The sequence below is a fragment of the Sturnus vulgaris genome, chromosome 10 (assembly GCF_052056855.1).
Source record: "Sturnus vulgaris isolate bStuVul1 chromosome 10, bStuVul1.hap1, whole genome shotgun sequence".
Lineage (NCBI taxonomy): Eukaryota > Metazoa > Chordata > Aves > Passeriformes > Sturnidae > Sturnus > Sturnus vulgaris.
Window position 1 is genome coordinate 6,225,964 of NC_142252.1, and position 13,836 is coordinate 6,239,799.

The 13,836-nt window shown below is 48.7% G+C and overlaps 2 protein-coding genes across 8 annotated transcripts in view; one reads left to right on the forward strand and one right to left on the reverse strand.

The window, feature by feature from the left end:
- STAG1 (STAG1 cohesin complex component) overlaps positions 1 to 6,517 on the reverse strand; it is a 164,337-nt gene extending 157,820 nt beyond the window's left edge. For 2 of the 3 annotated variants that reach the window (XM_088170639.1, XM_088170637.1), the window contains exon 1: positions 1,776 to 5,616. The gene's annotated coding sequence lies outside the window, so the exon portion shown is untranslated. Of the gene's footprint in view, positions 1 to 1,775; positions 5,617 to 6,448 lie in introns of those variants that run through there. The other variant, XM_088170640.1, reaches the window with a different exon arrangement.
- A 603-nt stretch (positions 6,518 to 7,120) lies between these two features.
- SLC35G2 (solute carrier family 35 member G2) lies at positions 7,121 to 13,724 on the forward strand. Of its 5 annotated transcripts, none has more exons than XM_014870484.2 (3): positions 7,121 to 7,494; positions 11,209 to 11,282; positions 11,989 to 13,724. In XM_014870484.2, exon 3 carries the CDS (start codon positions 12,011 to 12,013, stop codon positions 13,238 to 13,240), a length of 1,230 nt encoding a protein of 409 aa, XP_014725970.1. In that variant the 5' UTR covers positions 7,121 to 7,494; positions 11,209 to 11,282; positions 11,989 to 12,010; the 3' UTR covers positions 13,241 to 13,724. The 5 variants fall into 5 exon arrangements, with proteins under 5 accessions (XP_014725970.1, XP_088026775.1, XP_014725972.1 ...); XM_088170649.1 differs by having other exon boundaries at positions 7,241 to 9,694; XM_014870486.2 differs by having other exon boundaries at positions 7,241 to 7,494; positions 11,213 to 11,282.
- The last annotated feature ends 112 nt before the right edge of the window (positions 13,725 to 13,836 follow it).

Consider the following 13,836-nt stretch of genomic DNA (forward strand, 5'->3'; position numbering starts at 1 on the left):
AAGTCTGCAGAAGAGTTTCCCTCCTTACCACTGGAGTTCCCTTCTCACTGCCAATCCCAAAGCACTTTGTACAGCAGGGCACAAAGGTTACAGATGGCTGAGCACAGTCTGGAAGCAGCCAAAGGCAGGCAGCCCCTCCAATCTCAGCTCTGTGTGCAAGGATGATCTGTGCACTGCTGATTTGCACTCCCTGTGCCACATTATTTGTTTTACAGTACCACTGCAGCCATTTGTTTGGGTTTCCTTAAGCCCAGTAACCAAGAGGAACAGGCCTACAAGAGAATACTGTGTGAATATATATCCTTCTCTCTGTCCTTTTCTCCATCTCCACTATCAATAATTATCAGTGCATGGACCAATTTCCACTGAACTCAGGAAAACAGAGACCTCAAAATATAGAAGTACCTCTCTATTGTCAAAAACATTCATTTCTTAGAAGAGAGATGTTTAATTCCTCTCCCACAAGCAATGTCCTATTAAAGTAAGGATATAGGAAAAACAAAACTATCAGACACCAAAGAAGCCACATAAGTGAACCAGAAAAAAACAGTCTCCAAAATAAAATTCTATTGCTTGAAGCAGTGCTTACTCTTGAACACAATTTATAGTTATGTTTACTCTCTCACCTATCACTCTGATGTTACAGTCTAGTGAGCCTAATTCAGTAGAAACCATTCTAGAAAATAGATCTGCAGGCAACTAAATAAACTACAGCATTTAGACAGGGAAATCAACCTTCCTTTTTTATTAGGAAGGTGAAGTTCCACAAATCTAGAGGATTTCTCACGAGGCCCTCCCTTACACCAGTGGACTGTACTTGACAAAGTCTGTTCTAATTTCCAAGAGACATTTAACAAGATTCTTCAGAAAAGGCCCTTAAAGAAATTAATCTGCCATGGCAACAACAGGCCTTGCATGGACAGGTTACCTGGTGAAGAGGCAGGAGACAAAGAGCAAACCGAGTGGTCACCTCTGACAACACAGCAAGGTCCCCAGGGGAGTCCCACAGGAGCCCAGGGCTTGGAGCAGAAGGTGTCCCCGAGGGTGTAGAACAAGATGAGCTGTAAGGTCCCTTCCAACCCAAACAACCCCAACAACACTGGGAGTGTGAGCTGGAGGCCAGACTGGCACACTGCTCCCTCCAGGAAAGAATGCCAACAATGTGCTGATGGCACCAGGCTACTCTGGTAGGGCAGGACCAGCCCCAAGGAAGGGAAGAACGAACACAGGCTGCAGCCAGCAGAGCTGGCAGGGGCCATTCAGAGAAGGTAAGAGCTACCCAAGGAATCCCAGCTTTCCACAGAGCAATGGGCTCCATGCTGAACATCCACACCCAGCACAGGCACAAACTGTGTCAACCTGAACCTCCCGATGGAAGGATCCCCACCTCCAGGACCATTTTTCTCCAAAAGTATTCCTGCTACTGATCTTGCATCACCTCTATCAACTCCTGACAGCCTGACTCCATTCACAGAAAAACCTCCCTCCCAAGCAGAGGAGTTTGCCAGGTAGGGAATTCAGCTCCAGGGAAGGTCAAGCCAGCAGCAGCACAAAGAGAAGGGAGAGCTGTACAGCTGTGGAGACACAGATTCCTCTCAGCTGAGGCAGGCTGGCAGAGCAGCTCAACCATCTTGTGCAATTCCACTGGCAGCAACCAGCTCATGTGGTCTTAATTAACAGATCTAGAAATTAACAATGCAAAACTGGCACACTCAGCATGCATTTAAAGTGGAATTCATTACCCATTCACAAATGAAGTTTTATTTTCCACTTACAAACACAAATATGTTGGTATCTTCCAGGTCCTTGGGGAGTCTAACCCTAAAAGGAGAGAAATCCTCACGTGGGGGAGAGTAAACAGATACTCAGCTTGTTATATTATTTTGGTTTCAAAAAACACCTCCACATGGTATGCTTTAGTACGTAAAAATGTATCCAAGATGAATTGTTTTGATTTTTATTATTTTATTGTAGAAAAATAGTTGACATTTAGAAACATTTCCCACACATAGGATAATCCCTAAGTAACTCTACAAAGAAATATCTTTTTCCTAAGAGCTGAATAATCTGTCAATGCTGGTTTCGTTCAGCTAACCTGCCAATATAATACAAGCCTGCTATTTGTAGAGTTACAGAATACAAACTCACTAGATTTATTTATAGAATAAATAACATATCCGCTGCTGAAACCTTGCACAGCAAGGAACACAGTTGGCTGGATGTTCCCTCACGCTGCTTTCCAGTAAAACATTACTTCTGGGAACCACCTGAAACAACCTGCCCTTCAGCTGATGGGGGACAGGCTTAAGAATTCCACTTCCTGCTCAGAATTCTGAAATAAACGATTAATAACTGTGTGACTGGAACTCACAATACACTCCCACATCAAGCTCTCATGTCTAATAATGCTGACAATTGTGGCTGAGAGCCTGTCCCACCACACCACGAGCAGCGTTTTTGTGTATTTTAAGACCCAATTCCCCTCTGGGCAGGATGAGCAGCAGGTCAGGGACCGGGTGCTGGTAGCTTTGGCCAGCCAGTGCTCCCAGCTCTGGGCACAGAGAGCAGCACCCACCAAAGTCAGGGGCCTGAAGGCATGAAAAGCCTTTTATCTGCACTACTTGTACTTCATATGGAATTACCTGCATTTATAAGTAGGCATTTTCTCCCCAGATATTCCAAAATTAAGGCAGAGTTACCAAATTTACCAAGCTCGTGTCATATCTACAGGTCAGAACAGGACACAGATGATACTGTTTGGGCCCTGACAGGTCTCTTGTCAGAGGCAAACTGCTATCTCAGGCACACTATTATTATTTAAAAGCATTTTCCAAACTATAAAATGCCTGCAGGGATGCAAACAAGGAGCATGGTTCCTTCAAACCACAGGGAGAGAGAGCACCCGAGTTCCTGGACATTCTCTCACAGTGACACACGAGCTGCCAGGTGCTGCAACCATTGCCTACAGTCAGACTTCCAACAGGACATGTTAGAAATCAAATTAGCAGGTCCCTACAAAATCAGAACTAAGGACAAGATTCCCTCTGTAGATCCTTTCCTTCAGCTCTTTCAGCAAGCTGAAGGTGAGGTCTTCCTTTTAAAAAAATCAGAGTGCACCTTAACAAAACAACACTTATTTTCTAAAGTGTATTTTCAGATTGAAAAGTTTCAAGAGGTCATAGTAACACTCTAAACCGCATATTTTCTAAGAGAACACAGAAGTAGGTTTCTGTGTTCTGATCACATATTGAACACTCAGACCAACAAAACTACATCAGCATGGAAAGGCAAAATACTGCATATCCCTGGATGTTCTGGATAGAAACAACAAAACAATTATCTGCTCATTAACTCAAACTTTGTAGGATTTCCCTTTCTACTCCAAGAACAAAAACTAACTCTACTCCTTTCTGTTTTTAGCCAAATGAGCAGACACAGTGGCACTGCAAGTGAGAGATGACAATCTGCAATTGGAGTTTCAGAGCTCCATTGATAAATGAGACTGACTACAAGTAAATCCCCGAAACTTTAAAGAAAGTGGGAAGTATCTTGCAGACAAGGGCTGGCATTTTAAGTCCTGAAATCAATATAGCAGATTTAGATGAGGCACTTCCTTATCTTGACACCAGATTCAGCGTCACCTTCTGGGTTTGACTCCAAGCACCAGAAGCCAGAGCCTCATCCCAAAACTCCAAGGTGCAGCACAGGGAGATCCCAGAGAGGCTGCTCACCCATTCAGCAGTGCTGCATCTGAATTCTGGCTTTAACATTCCTGCACAACTTCAGTAGAGTTTGCGTTTTTCAGTATGTCTTGTGGTAACTACAGATCTGGTATTCTGGAATTCTCAGCAGGATGTGAGACGCTTTTGTGCATGTTACCAGAAAACAAACCACAATATTACTGTAAAGCATGTTCTCATCCCAGTAAAAGGACTCTTCTTAGAAAGTCATCACAATTAGCATTTCTCTCACTGCATCCTTACACGTCTATGGGCTCACTTGCCCACTAAAATGTTATTTAAATTACCAGTATTTAGCCAGCTTGTACCAGTGCATGTCTTTACAATCAAGGGAAAGAAATGAGAAATTCCAGTCACCAGCACAAACTCGAGGTACATTTTGTTCTTTCAAATGAAAAATATTCACTTGTTGAGTTTCTGACTATCCAAAGGAACAAATTTTGTCAATGCATCAAAATACGAGCTATAATGTTGTTCACAAACCTTCTCAACTCTCAAAAGGTGCCATGTAGTTGCAGAAGTCACATACAAGTCTGCACAACACGAAAGGCAGGCTAGTGACAGGGACAGGAGCTGACAAGTCTAGAGACCCCAGTTTCCAGTAGCAGGGTTTCAGCTGCTCTCACAACTTCAGGCCATAGCATACTGGATGGGGACATTTGGCCAAAAATGCTGTCCCTCAGTGAACTAGTCAACCCCAGCACTTAGTAAAATGTTAGGAAGCACCAGAGGCTGTGGATTGCAGTCCTCTGGACACAGGGGCTGTAGATGGATGAAGTACTCTGAAACTCCAGAACTGGCACTAATTGTTCACCCAGCTTCAGAAAAGCTTCATTCCCTCTACCCACTCTAATGTAAATCCGTATGTCCAGCAGCAGCAACAACATAGAATTTCAACTGCACACTCTCTATTGAGCAGCCAATAAAAATTAGATCCTCTCAGATTAATCACAATCCTGAAGTCAGCCCCCCTGCTCCTGCTCACAAGGAAATCCTGCTGCATCACGGGTTAGCGTGTCATTTCAAAACAACCCTCTGCACCCTTACATGCATTTTCTCAGGCTTTCCAACAAAAAGTCATCACAGTTGAGTCAGAAAAAAAAGAAAGAATAAACTAGCTTCTAATTCTGTAACAGGAAGAATTTCTTCCCATGGTCAGAACACCTTTTGACAGACAACTCGCACACTGCCTTGTGGCTCAGGGATTTCTTCATTGGTGGATGGGTTATACTGCACAAACACTCATCAAATAATCGTGGTATAGCACTAGGCAAGACCAAACTGCTTTGGATCCAAAGAATCTGCATTGATTCTTCTCTCACACCACTCCTTTTTCACTAGTAATAACATGGAAAAGTTACTGAACTCAGACATTAATGTCATCCATCCCACCAAACATAGGACACAGTTTAAGAACGGTTGCATTAGTGGTGTGACCTGGAGAAGGTTTTTCATTCCTTAACAACCTCAACAATAGATGCTATCACTAGACTAACTCTGTGCAGCTACAAAATTATGCGAAATGCAACTGAAATAATCAATACTTACAAAGCAGCTCGATTCAGTTTAATTAAACTCACACTGTCTTCCCAGAAACTAAGTTTTTTGACACTGGCATTGGCAGTCATGTCCCTTTAAGTTGCGCCATGGATACTACAACTATTTTCTTTCTCCCCAGTCATGCTTCCTCCCAGCCACTGCTCACACTCCCTGTTCCATCCCAGGAACACAGGGAAAGTAGAGTGCAGCTGTCCACCACTTCCCAGGATGGGCCAGGTACCAAGTGACCACTGAAGCCTTCCACTACTCCAAGCACAACCTTGGCTATGTTTGAGCCCAAGAGCGCAGGACCCCAGCCTGGTTTTGTGCCTCTCCCCCCCTCCCAGCACCGGCCATAGGGCATTGCCTGCACTTGGCTGCTCCCGGAGCCATGGATCCCTGGATCCCGGCTCCGGTCCCGCCACCCCTGGGGCTCAGCGCGCTGCTTCTCCCATTTAAAACCGGGGGCAGCCCCACGAGTGCGTGACACGGTTCTGTCCCCCAAGCCAGCCAAGGGGTGGCCGCTCGTCCCGGTGTCACTGCACTGGAAACTCGGGGATGAGCAACAGGAGCGGCGGGCGGGGGTCCCCGGCCCCGGGGCTGTAACCCGGCCTGGCCCCCCTGGATTCCGGCCAGGCGCTCGGGCGGCCCGGGCGCTCCCGCGGGCCGGGCCAAAGGCGGGTCGGGCCGCCCACCGGCTCCCGGAACTTTCCCTCCTCCGCCGCCGCCCGGGGCCGGCCGGGGGCCGCCGCCACCGAGCCCCGCGCGGCGGAAGCGCCACCCCCGCTCCGCCCGAGCATCCCCCGTCGCCCCCACGGGCCCGCCACGGCCGCCGCCACCCGGAGCGGGGCGCAGGCCCGGCGGCGGGGGAGGCCGGCCCGGCTCGGCCCCGCGCCCCCGGCAAAGCCCCGGCGGGGACAATGAGATGGCGGCGAAGAGCGCCGCGCCCGGGGGACCCGTTGCTCCGGCAGGAGCCGCCCCGCCCCGCGCCGCCTCCTCTTCCCTCCCCTCCCCTTCTCCTCTCTCCTCGCACGGGCAGCGCCCGCTCCCGGCCCGGCCGCCGCGGAGACCGAGCGAGCGAGCGGCCCCGGCCCCGCTGCCCCCGCCCCTCGCGCCTCCATCTTGGATCGGCGCCTCTCGCGCGCTCCCTCCCCGCGCGCCGCGCTCACCTCGGGCCGCGCCGCGGCGGCGCCCCGGGAGCGCCCCGGGAGCGCTGCGGGAGCGGCGGCGGCGCGCGGGGTCCGGCGGGCGCGGGCCGGGGCCGGGGCGGCGGCGCTGGCGGGGCCCGCGCGGGGCTCAGCGGGGCCGCGATCCTAAACCGCCACCTGGCGGCATTTCCGACCCGCCACGGCGCAGCCGCCTCACGCGCCGGGCGCGCAGCGCCCCCTGCCGCCCGCGCCGCCGCACCGCGCGCGCCCGACCCAGCGCCGCCGCGCCGCGCGAGAGGAAGGGGCGGAAACGAGGGGAAGCGGCCCCGCCCCGGCGCGCGCGGCACGCGGGAAAACGTCTTTCGCGCGGAAACGGCCGCGCGTGCGCCGCGTGCCCACCAACACCGCCCAGGAGGGCGACTGTCGCGACAAAGCCTCCGGGGACACGGCCACTGGCGGAGGGGGCGTCTGTCACGACGGAGCGGGGGGCGGGGCAGAGCTTCGGGCCCAGTGAAGCGGCGGGGAAAGGGACACAGGCGGGAGAAAGGGATCGTGACTGTCACGACAGAGCAGGGATGAGGGCCCAGCGTGGGCTGGAGCGCCTCGCCAGCCTGCGGCGGTGCCTGGACGGGTGGGCCCCGCGGCGCCAGGGTGGTGGCAGTGATGTGACGGGCCGAGCGGGGCCGGCACTCTCCGCCATGGCGGGGGCGGCGCGGAGGGCGCGGCACGGTGAGGACCGAGCCCGGGCAGCCACCGCCCTGCACCCGCTCCTGCCCAGAGGGGCTTTCCTGCAGTCGCTGCCGGGGTTCCCATGGAGACGCCCCGCGTCCTCTGACGAGTGCCCTCTGGACAGTTGCCATCGCGATTGGTGCCGCCCTCCTCGCAGCGCTCCGAGCTGGGTCGCTTTGCAGGCGACTGTCCCCTCCTGCACACCCCGCACGCACCGCTGGCTGCCGCGGGTTGCAGATTGTTGGGAGAGGATCCAAAGCAGTGAGAGAGGTTATCTCTAATCTCGACCTGTCATCTGCTGTCGTGGACCGAAGGTGCCGTCTCGTCCTTCACCCATTGTAATGTACCTCTTAAAACCTTCCTTACATCTAACTGAGCTGTTTTCCTGGTTTCCTGTGCTAGGACTATAGGGGGACTATATTTCAATGGTAATGTATTCTCTGTTCTTTCCCCGTGCCTGGAACTGCTGTCTGAAGGGGTTTTGGAATGGGAAGTTTGCAGGTAAAGTGGCTCTTCTCCCAAAATCACTTAATGCAAATGTTGCTGCTGCAGAGGTAGGAGCTGCAACAGGCATGAATGGAGAAATGAGAAAATAGTATTTTTTCATGGAAACGGCTGCAGATGGAGCAAGAGAATAGAGAAAGCAAGGGGAATTAAAGGTATATCCCATCAAATAAGGTTGCTTCAGTGAGCTAGCACAAATAGAGGTAGTTTTTTGCATAGCAAAATATTATCAAGAATGTACTGACAACGCGTGGGACTTCAGAGTTTGTATTTGTATTCAGTAAAGGTTGTACTGGCTCTTCCTTCAGGCAGTGCTGCTGGATGTGACTCAATTAATTTGAAGGCACGGGATACTGGTTTGTTGGTTTGTGTATAATGTTTGCTCTTGTGCTTAAGTGCTAAAAACATCTTTCATGTAATTGCTTCTTCATTTTCTTAAAACACCTTTTGCTATTCATTAAATTTTAATAAAGATTTGAGTTTCTTGGAATGTATTTTTAATGAAATTGGTTTATGTCAATCTAGCTAAAAAGATAAAGGTACTTGTGCATCACATGAGTGTAGATCCCTTGGCATGTGCAGTTGCCTGAAGTATGAAACACCTAAGAATCTCCAGGTTTAATGGTGCTGAAACAGGATTTTGGGAGATTTTCTTGCACTTGATGGGGAATCAAAAGAAAACCCCTTATGCTGAGAAGTCAGTGCACACATGTGCATAGTGAAGGTGGCACGAGTTCAAGTCAGTTCCATGGATTTCCAGGGGTGGGTGCGTCTTTCCTTTGTGTGATGTTCATGGAGAATTGCCAGTCTGTGGTTATCCTGTAGAAACTGTTCACAGCCCTCTGGTAATTTCAGCCTGATCTGATCAGGATTGGGGGATTTTCCACAGAAGAGGCAAAGGAGCATTCCTGTGGGGCCTGTCTTTCAGACTGCAGGGGTACCTGACTTATTCCCCACTCTGTATCTGTGGCTGGAATTGCCACGTCTGAGTCTTTCATAACAACACTTCACTAGCCTGACTGATTTTAACCAATCTGGCAGAAGATGAGAGTATTTTTTTGTGTGTTTATTCAAGATTGGTGGTTAGAATCACCAGACCTCAAAGCCTTCATTCCTACAGGCACAGAAGGAGAGTTCAGGCTCCCACCCCCAGCAGTCAGGGGGCAGATAATCACCTATTTCTACCTGGCTAACCAGCACTTGCAGTGGTTGAGGGAAGAAAGAAGAGGACTAATTGGTCTTTTTTTTCTTTTAAAAGAATTCATGGTTTGTATTCTATCAATGATCTGTGCCCTTTATTTGATCTACAGTGATTGTTCCCCCAAGGGAAAACAGGGTTCACACTTTGCAGTCAATAATTTCAATGAGCTGGTCATTTAAATGGGTGTCCCAGGCTGAATAGGGAATGTTTGTTTTTTTTAATATAACTTCAGAATTTTACATAGTGCTTCATCTTCAGCCTTGTATTAAATTTGATTCAAAATCAACTTGTGTTTTTGATAGAAAATTCAACTAAGCCACGTTAAGTTTCCAGACATGAAGGAAAAATAAAAAGTTCATTTCATCTTCACAAAGGCATGGGCAGAAAGAGAAATAGCAAGTTGTCTATATAGGCTGTGCTGATTTCTGTCTACTTTAAATTTGTGTCACGGACACACATAATGGATCTGGGATATGCCCTAATCTCAGTCTCTGTGCAAAATCTCACTGATTAAGAAAAGCAAGGTCACCAAAGACTACAAACAAATGTACTGTGGGGGAGTTGGCATCACATTTGTCATACACTCAGTATTAAGTTGGGAAAATGAAATTTTGGGCTAAGCATTCCTGTTTTTTTTTGTTGTTGTTGTTCCTTATTACTTCCCGTCTCCTGTCTTTGACACGTGTTTGGCCTTCCACTTTCCAGACTCCCAAGTGTTGTGGTTCCCAGCTGAGCAGTCCTGGGGGAGCAGCTCTGTGCAGAACAGCCATTTTGAGCTACATGCTCACCATCTATTGTTTTTCTCCAGAGAGCTCCCTCAATACATTGCACAGGTCCGGTGCCACATTCGCAACTGTTGTGTTGAATTTGCAACTATTTGTTGAAAGAAAGTGTAATCTAAAACGAGGAAGCAAGAAAGTTACCGTTGTATGCTCATGGTTACAAATGAGCTATTTTGGTTTTGTTTTCAGGAACAGTTGCAGCGTTTACTCAGCTGTTTCTTAACGAAATGGATGAGTTTACCCAGTGGTCTACTGTTAATCTAATAATAATTCCTGTTGTCCACTTTTGTCTTCTTTTCTCCCCACTTGTTTTATTCACGATCTAGTACGTTGTGCCTTAAAGCAAGAAAGTCTTAATTTTTTTAAGGCTGCAAGGCAAAACTGTGGATTGTCACACAATGAAAATGCTAGGTTAGGAAAAGCTGTGCGAGTGAAAATCACAGCCTTTCCGGGCTCACTTGGTGCAGTTTGCATTTGCATGTTAAAAGATTCGGAAATGAACAATTTAACTGAAGGAAAAGTGAAGGTAGCAGGTGAGCCTGGGGCACATTTCTGGCAGGTGTTGGTAAATGTTGATGTGTTGTTTGAAGTGTCTGCTAGCACAGCTGATACCCAGCTCTGTTTACTCTCCCTGGCGTTCATCTGCTCGTTCTCAAGCTCCTTGCCCAGTAAGCAGACCCTGGACACCCTGGAATGCTCTTCACCGTGCAGGGGGTGCTGGGTGCGCTCTAGCCCTGGGTCTGCAGCAGAAAAACGTGAACAGCAGTGCTGGGCAAGGCCTCCTGAGAGACAAGGGACTCGAGAGGGTCCTCAGCCCCTGGTACTTGCACAGGTCCCAACTGGAGCTGCTGCTTCCTCCACAGCTGGGACTCGTGCCTGCCCGTGTCCCCCTCCCGTTCATCCCTACGAGGAGAGCAGGGAGTCGGCTACAGCTCACATAGGGTGCAGCAAGGGGTTAATGATCACTCAGCCTGTGAGGAAAAAGGCAGACTGTCCCATTTTCATGTAAATTAATTTGCCAGAGACACGGGCAGTGTTTGGCTGTCACAGATCAGAGGCACAGAAAATGTCAAGGCTGAACCTGGCCGCGGTATTTTTAGTGTTTCTGTGAGGAACTATTGCCCGCATTTTAGCACTGCCTTTAGAGCTGTGTTCTGCCTGACAATCTGCTGTCCAGCCCATTGTCCAGCAGCTGAGGTCTTGTACCGCCAGGACCCCCAGGAACGCTGCGGTGCTCCCTGGGGACAAGGACTGTCTGTACCCATGCTGCGGTGCCACCGAAGAGGCCAAGCTGCTGTTGGCAGGAGGCAGCTCCGGAGGAGGAGGATGGGTCCTCCTGGGCTCCCTCTCCTCTGCAGCCCATCACGGGTCAGCACGGCAGGCATGGGAGCGTGGATTGCCTTGGTGTCGAGCTCTAGGAACTTTATGCTGACGAGATGCCACTGATTGTTTCTCTCCATCTAAAGTGGTTTGAGGTTTGAGCCTCCCTTGGGGTTTACTTTCTGTGCCGAGATGGTTGTAACCTTTCCTGCTGGTACCTGAGAGCAATTGCTGTTTCTGCCTAGGTAGCCCATCGAAGATGTAGATGATGAAGAGGTGTTTTCCCCCTCTGCTTTGGGATCGAATCACTCTGTCACAGGTGAGGTCTGCATAGGTTTTATTTGCTGGGGTGAAAAGAAGGCAGGGAAGGTCTCATTGCTCCTGCTGCCTCTTCACTTGGAAGGCTCTGCACAGATAGTGTGAGAGAAGTCATTTCAATGGATGTACTCCTGCCTTAATTAAACAACTGCCCCACCCCAGGAATCACAGGCACTGTTTGTGTAGTGGGAAATGGCCCTTCACGAGGAGACAGAAGGGTTTAACACTGTCACAGTTGTGTTCAAAGGTGTGTTGTTATCCATATACAAAATGCTGACTTGCCCGGGGTGCTCCCTATTTCCCTGTGTTATGCTCTGTCACCTCCTCCGGCCAAATTTTTCCTCTAATCTTGTAACACTGGCAAGCCATTAACAATACTCCATAATTTACACGGTAAAAAGCTCAGGAAGAGAACTTTCTTATTAAAATATACTAGAATTCATTATATATATCATGATAATGACAAAATATGTTATTTTCAAAAATTAGTAGCTAAAGTGAAGTGCCATGGTTTAAGGAGACCGAAATGGCCCAGCCATCAAAGATATTTAGCAGTAACTCTGAAAAATTAAAGCAAAACCAAGAACGGGCTACTAGTACTGGGATTTGGTTGATAAAAATAGCTTGTAAACACTAAAAGCACTTAAATCCTAATGAATCTCTCACTATTCATTAAATAACAGTATATCTCAATTTTTTTTCTTAAGACCAAGGTATTTTTCTAAGGAAATGGATACATCTTCCCAAAAATACCCAGTCAAAAAGCGAGTGAAAATTCATCCCAACACAGTAACAGTGAAATACACCTCTCATTATCCCCAGCCAGGGGAAGAGGGATGTGAGGATGTTAATGAAGATACTGGAGTATTTATGGAGGATAATCCTAAGAGAAGATTACTGAATGATGGGAAAAAGAGAGAAAAGACTTTCTTTGGTACAATAGACACCAAGCCAGCACAATTGCCAAAACCTGATGAGATTGGACAATCCCAGCAGTTATATGAAGGAAATGTACTGCAGTCCAGGAAAACATGGGCAGTCCTTTTTGGCTCTGCTGTGGCTCACGGATGTGTGGCTCTGATCACAAGATTAATTTCTGACCGTTCCAAAGTGCCATCTCTGGAGCTGATTTTCATCCGCTCAGTCCTGCAGGCGCTTTCCCTCACTGCTGTGTGCTACCACCACGAGCCTCCCTTCGGCCCCAAAGGCTACCGGCTCCGACTGTTCCTCTACGGGGTCTGCAATGTCATCTCCATCACCTGTGCCTACACCTCCTTCTCCATAGTGCCCCCCAGCAATGGGACCATCATGTGGAGGGCCACCACCACGGTCTTCAGTGCCATTCTGGCTTTTTTACTCATAGATGAAGGAATGGCTTATATAGACATAGTCACTGTCCTTGGCAGTGTGTTCGGTGTTTGTCTGGTCATGATCCCCAACATTGTTAAGGAGGAGAACTCTTTGCTGAACACCTGGAAGGAAGCTTTTGGCTATACCATGACTGTCATGGCTGGTCTGACCACTGCCCTTTCCATGATAGTCTACAGGTCCATCAAAGACAACATCAGCATGTGGACAGCACTGTTCACTTTCAGCTGGACGGGAACAGTGTGGGGAGCATCCACCATGTTCCTGCTCCAAGAGCCAATTGTCCCACTGGATGGGGAAACCTGGAGCTATCTCCTTGCCATCTGCCTGTGCTCCACTGCAGCCTTCCTGGGGGTCTACTATGCCCTAGGCAAGTTCCACCCTGCTCTGGTGAGCACTGTGCAGCACCTGGAGATCGTCATTGCCATGGTCCTGCAGCTCCTTGTGCTGCACAGCTTCCCAAACACTTGTGATGTGGTTGGGGCAGTGCTTATTTTGGTGAGTGTTTTTTTCCTTGCATGTTATAAGCTTTCCTGGAAGGAATTAAGAAGGCAAGATTATCAAGAGATTGTGGATTTACCCATTAAATGAATGTCAGTTTTCAATGTCTGATTTCTGGCTGTGACCATGTGGAAGTGACTCCTTTCAGCTCCTGTGTCCGAGTGTAGTGGCCAGGCCCTCTCTCTACCATTTCACTTTTCAGCTGATGTAGTAATGTTGGTATCTCCAGGTGCCTGTGCCAGGTGGATTTGTTCTGCTGCACACAACCATTTTATCATACCCAAAAGAGTAGCACACAGGGTGCACAGCCAGCACAGCCTGGCCCACTGAAATGCAGGCCAAGCTCTTCTTGACCTTCTCTGCATAAAGAGCAATACAGAGGGATTCAAAAGTGACTCTCTTTCAGGAGTGATGTGGTAGGAAGATGAGCAACAAAACCACTAAAACGGTCAAATCAAATTGTCATTTCCTCTGTAATGCTTCTTAAGCTTTGGCTGTCATATTCTAAATGGAGCAATGCTAAATTTCTGTGGCTAAAACTTGCATTTCCTGTGTGTATAAAGAAGTCAGTAAAGCTTTTTGTGCTTTGTGGCTAAATTTCTGGCTGAAACAACGCAGGAAGCCCAGACGTCCTGTGGGGAAACTGAATTTCCAGTTGTGCCACAGCTGTGACAGGTCCCCAGGAA

Excerpts from the sequence above, each read along its gene's own strand:
- SLC35G2 (XM_014870484.2), top strand. The coding sequence starts at position 12,011 with ATGGATACATCTTCCCAAAAATACCCAGTCAAAAAGCGAGTGAAAATT.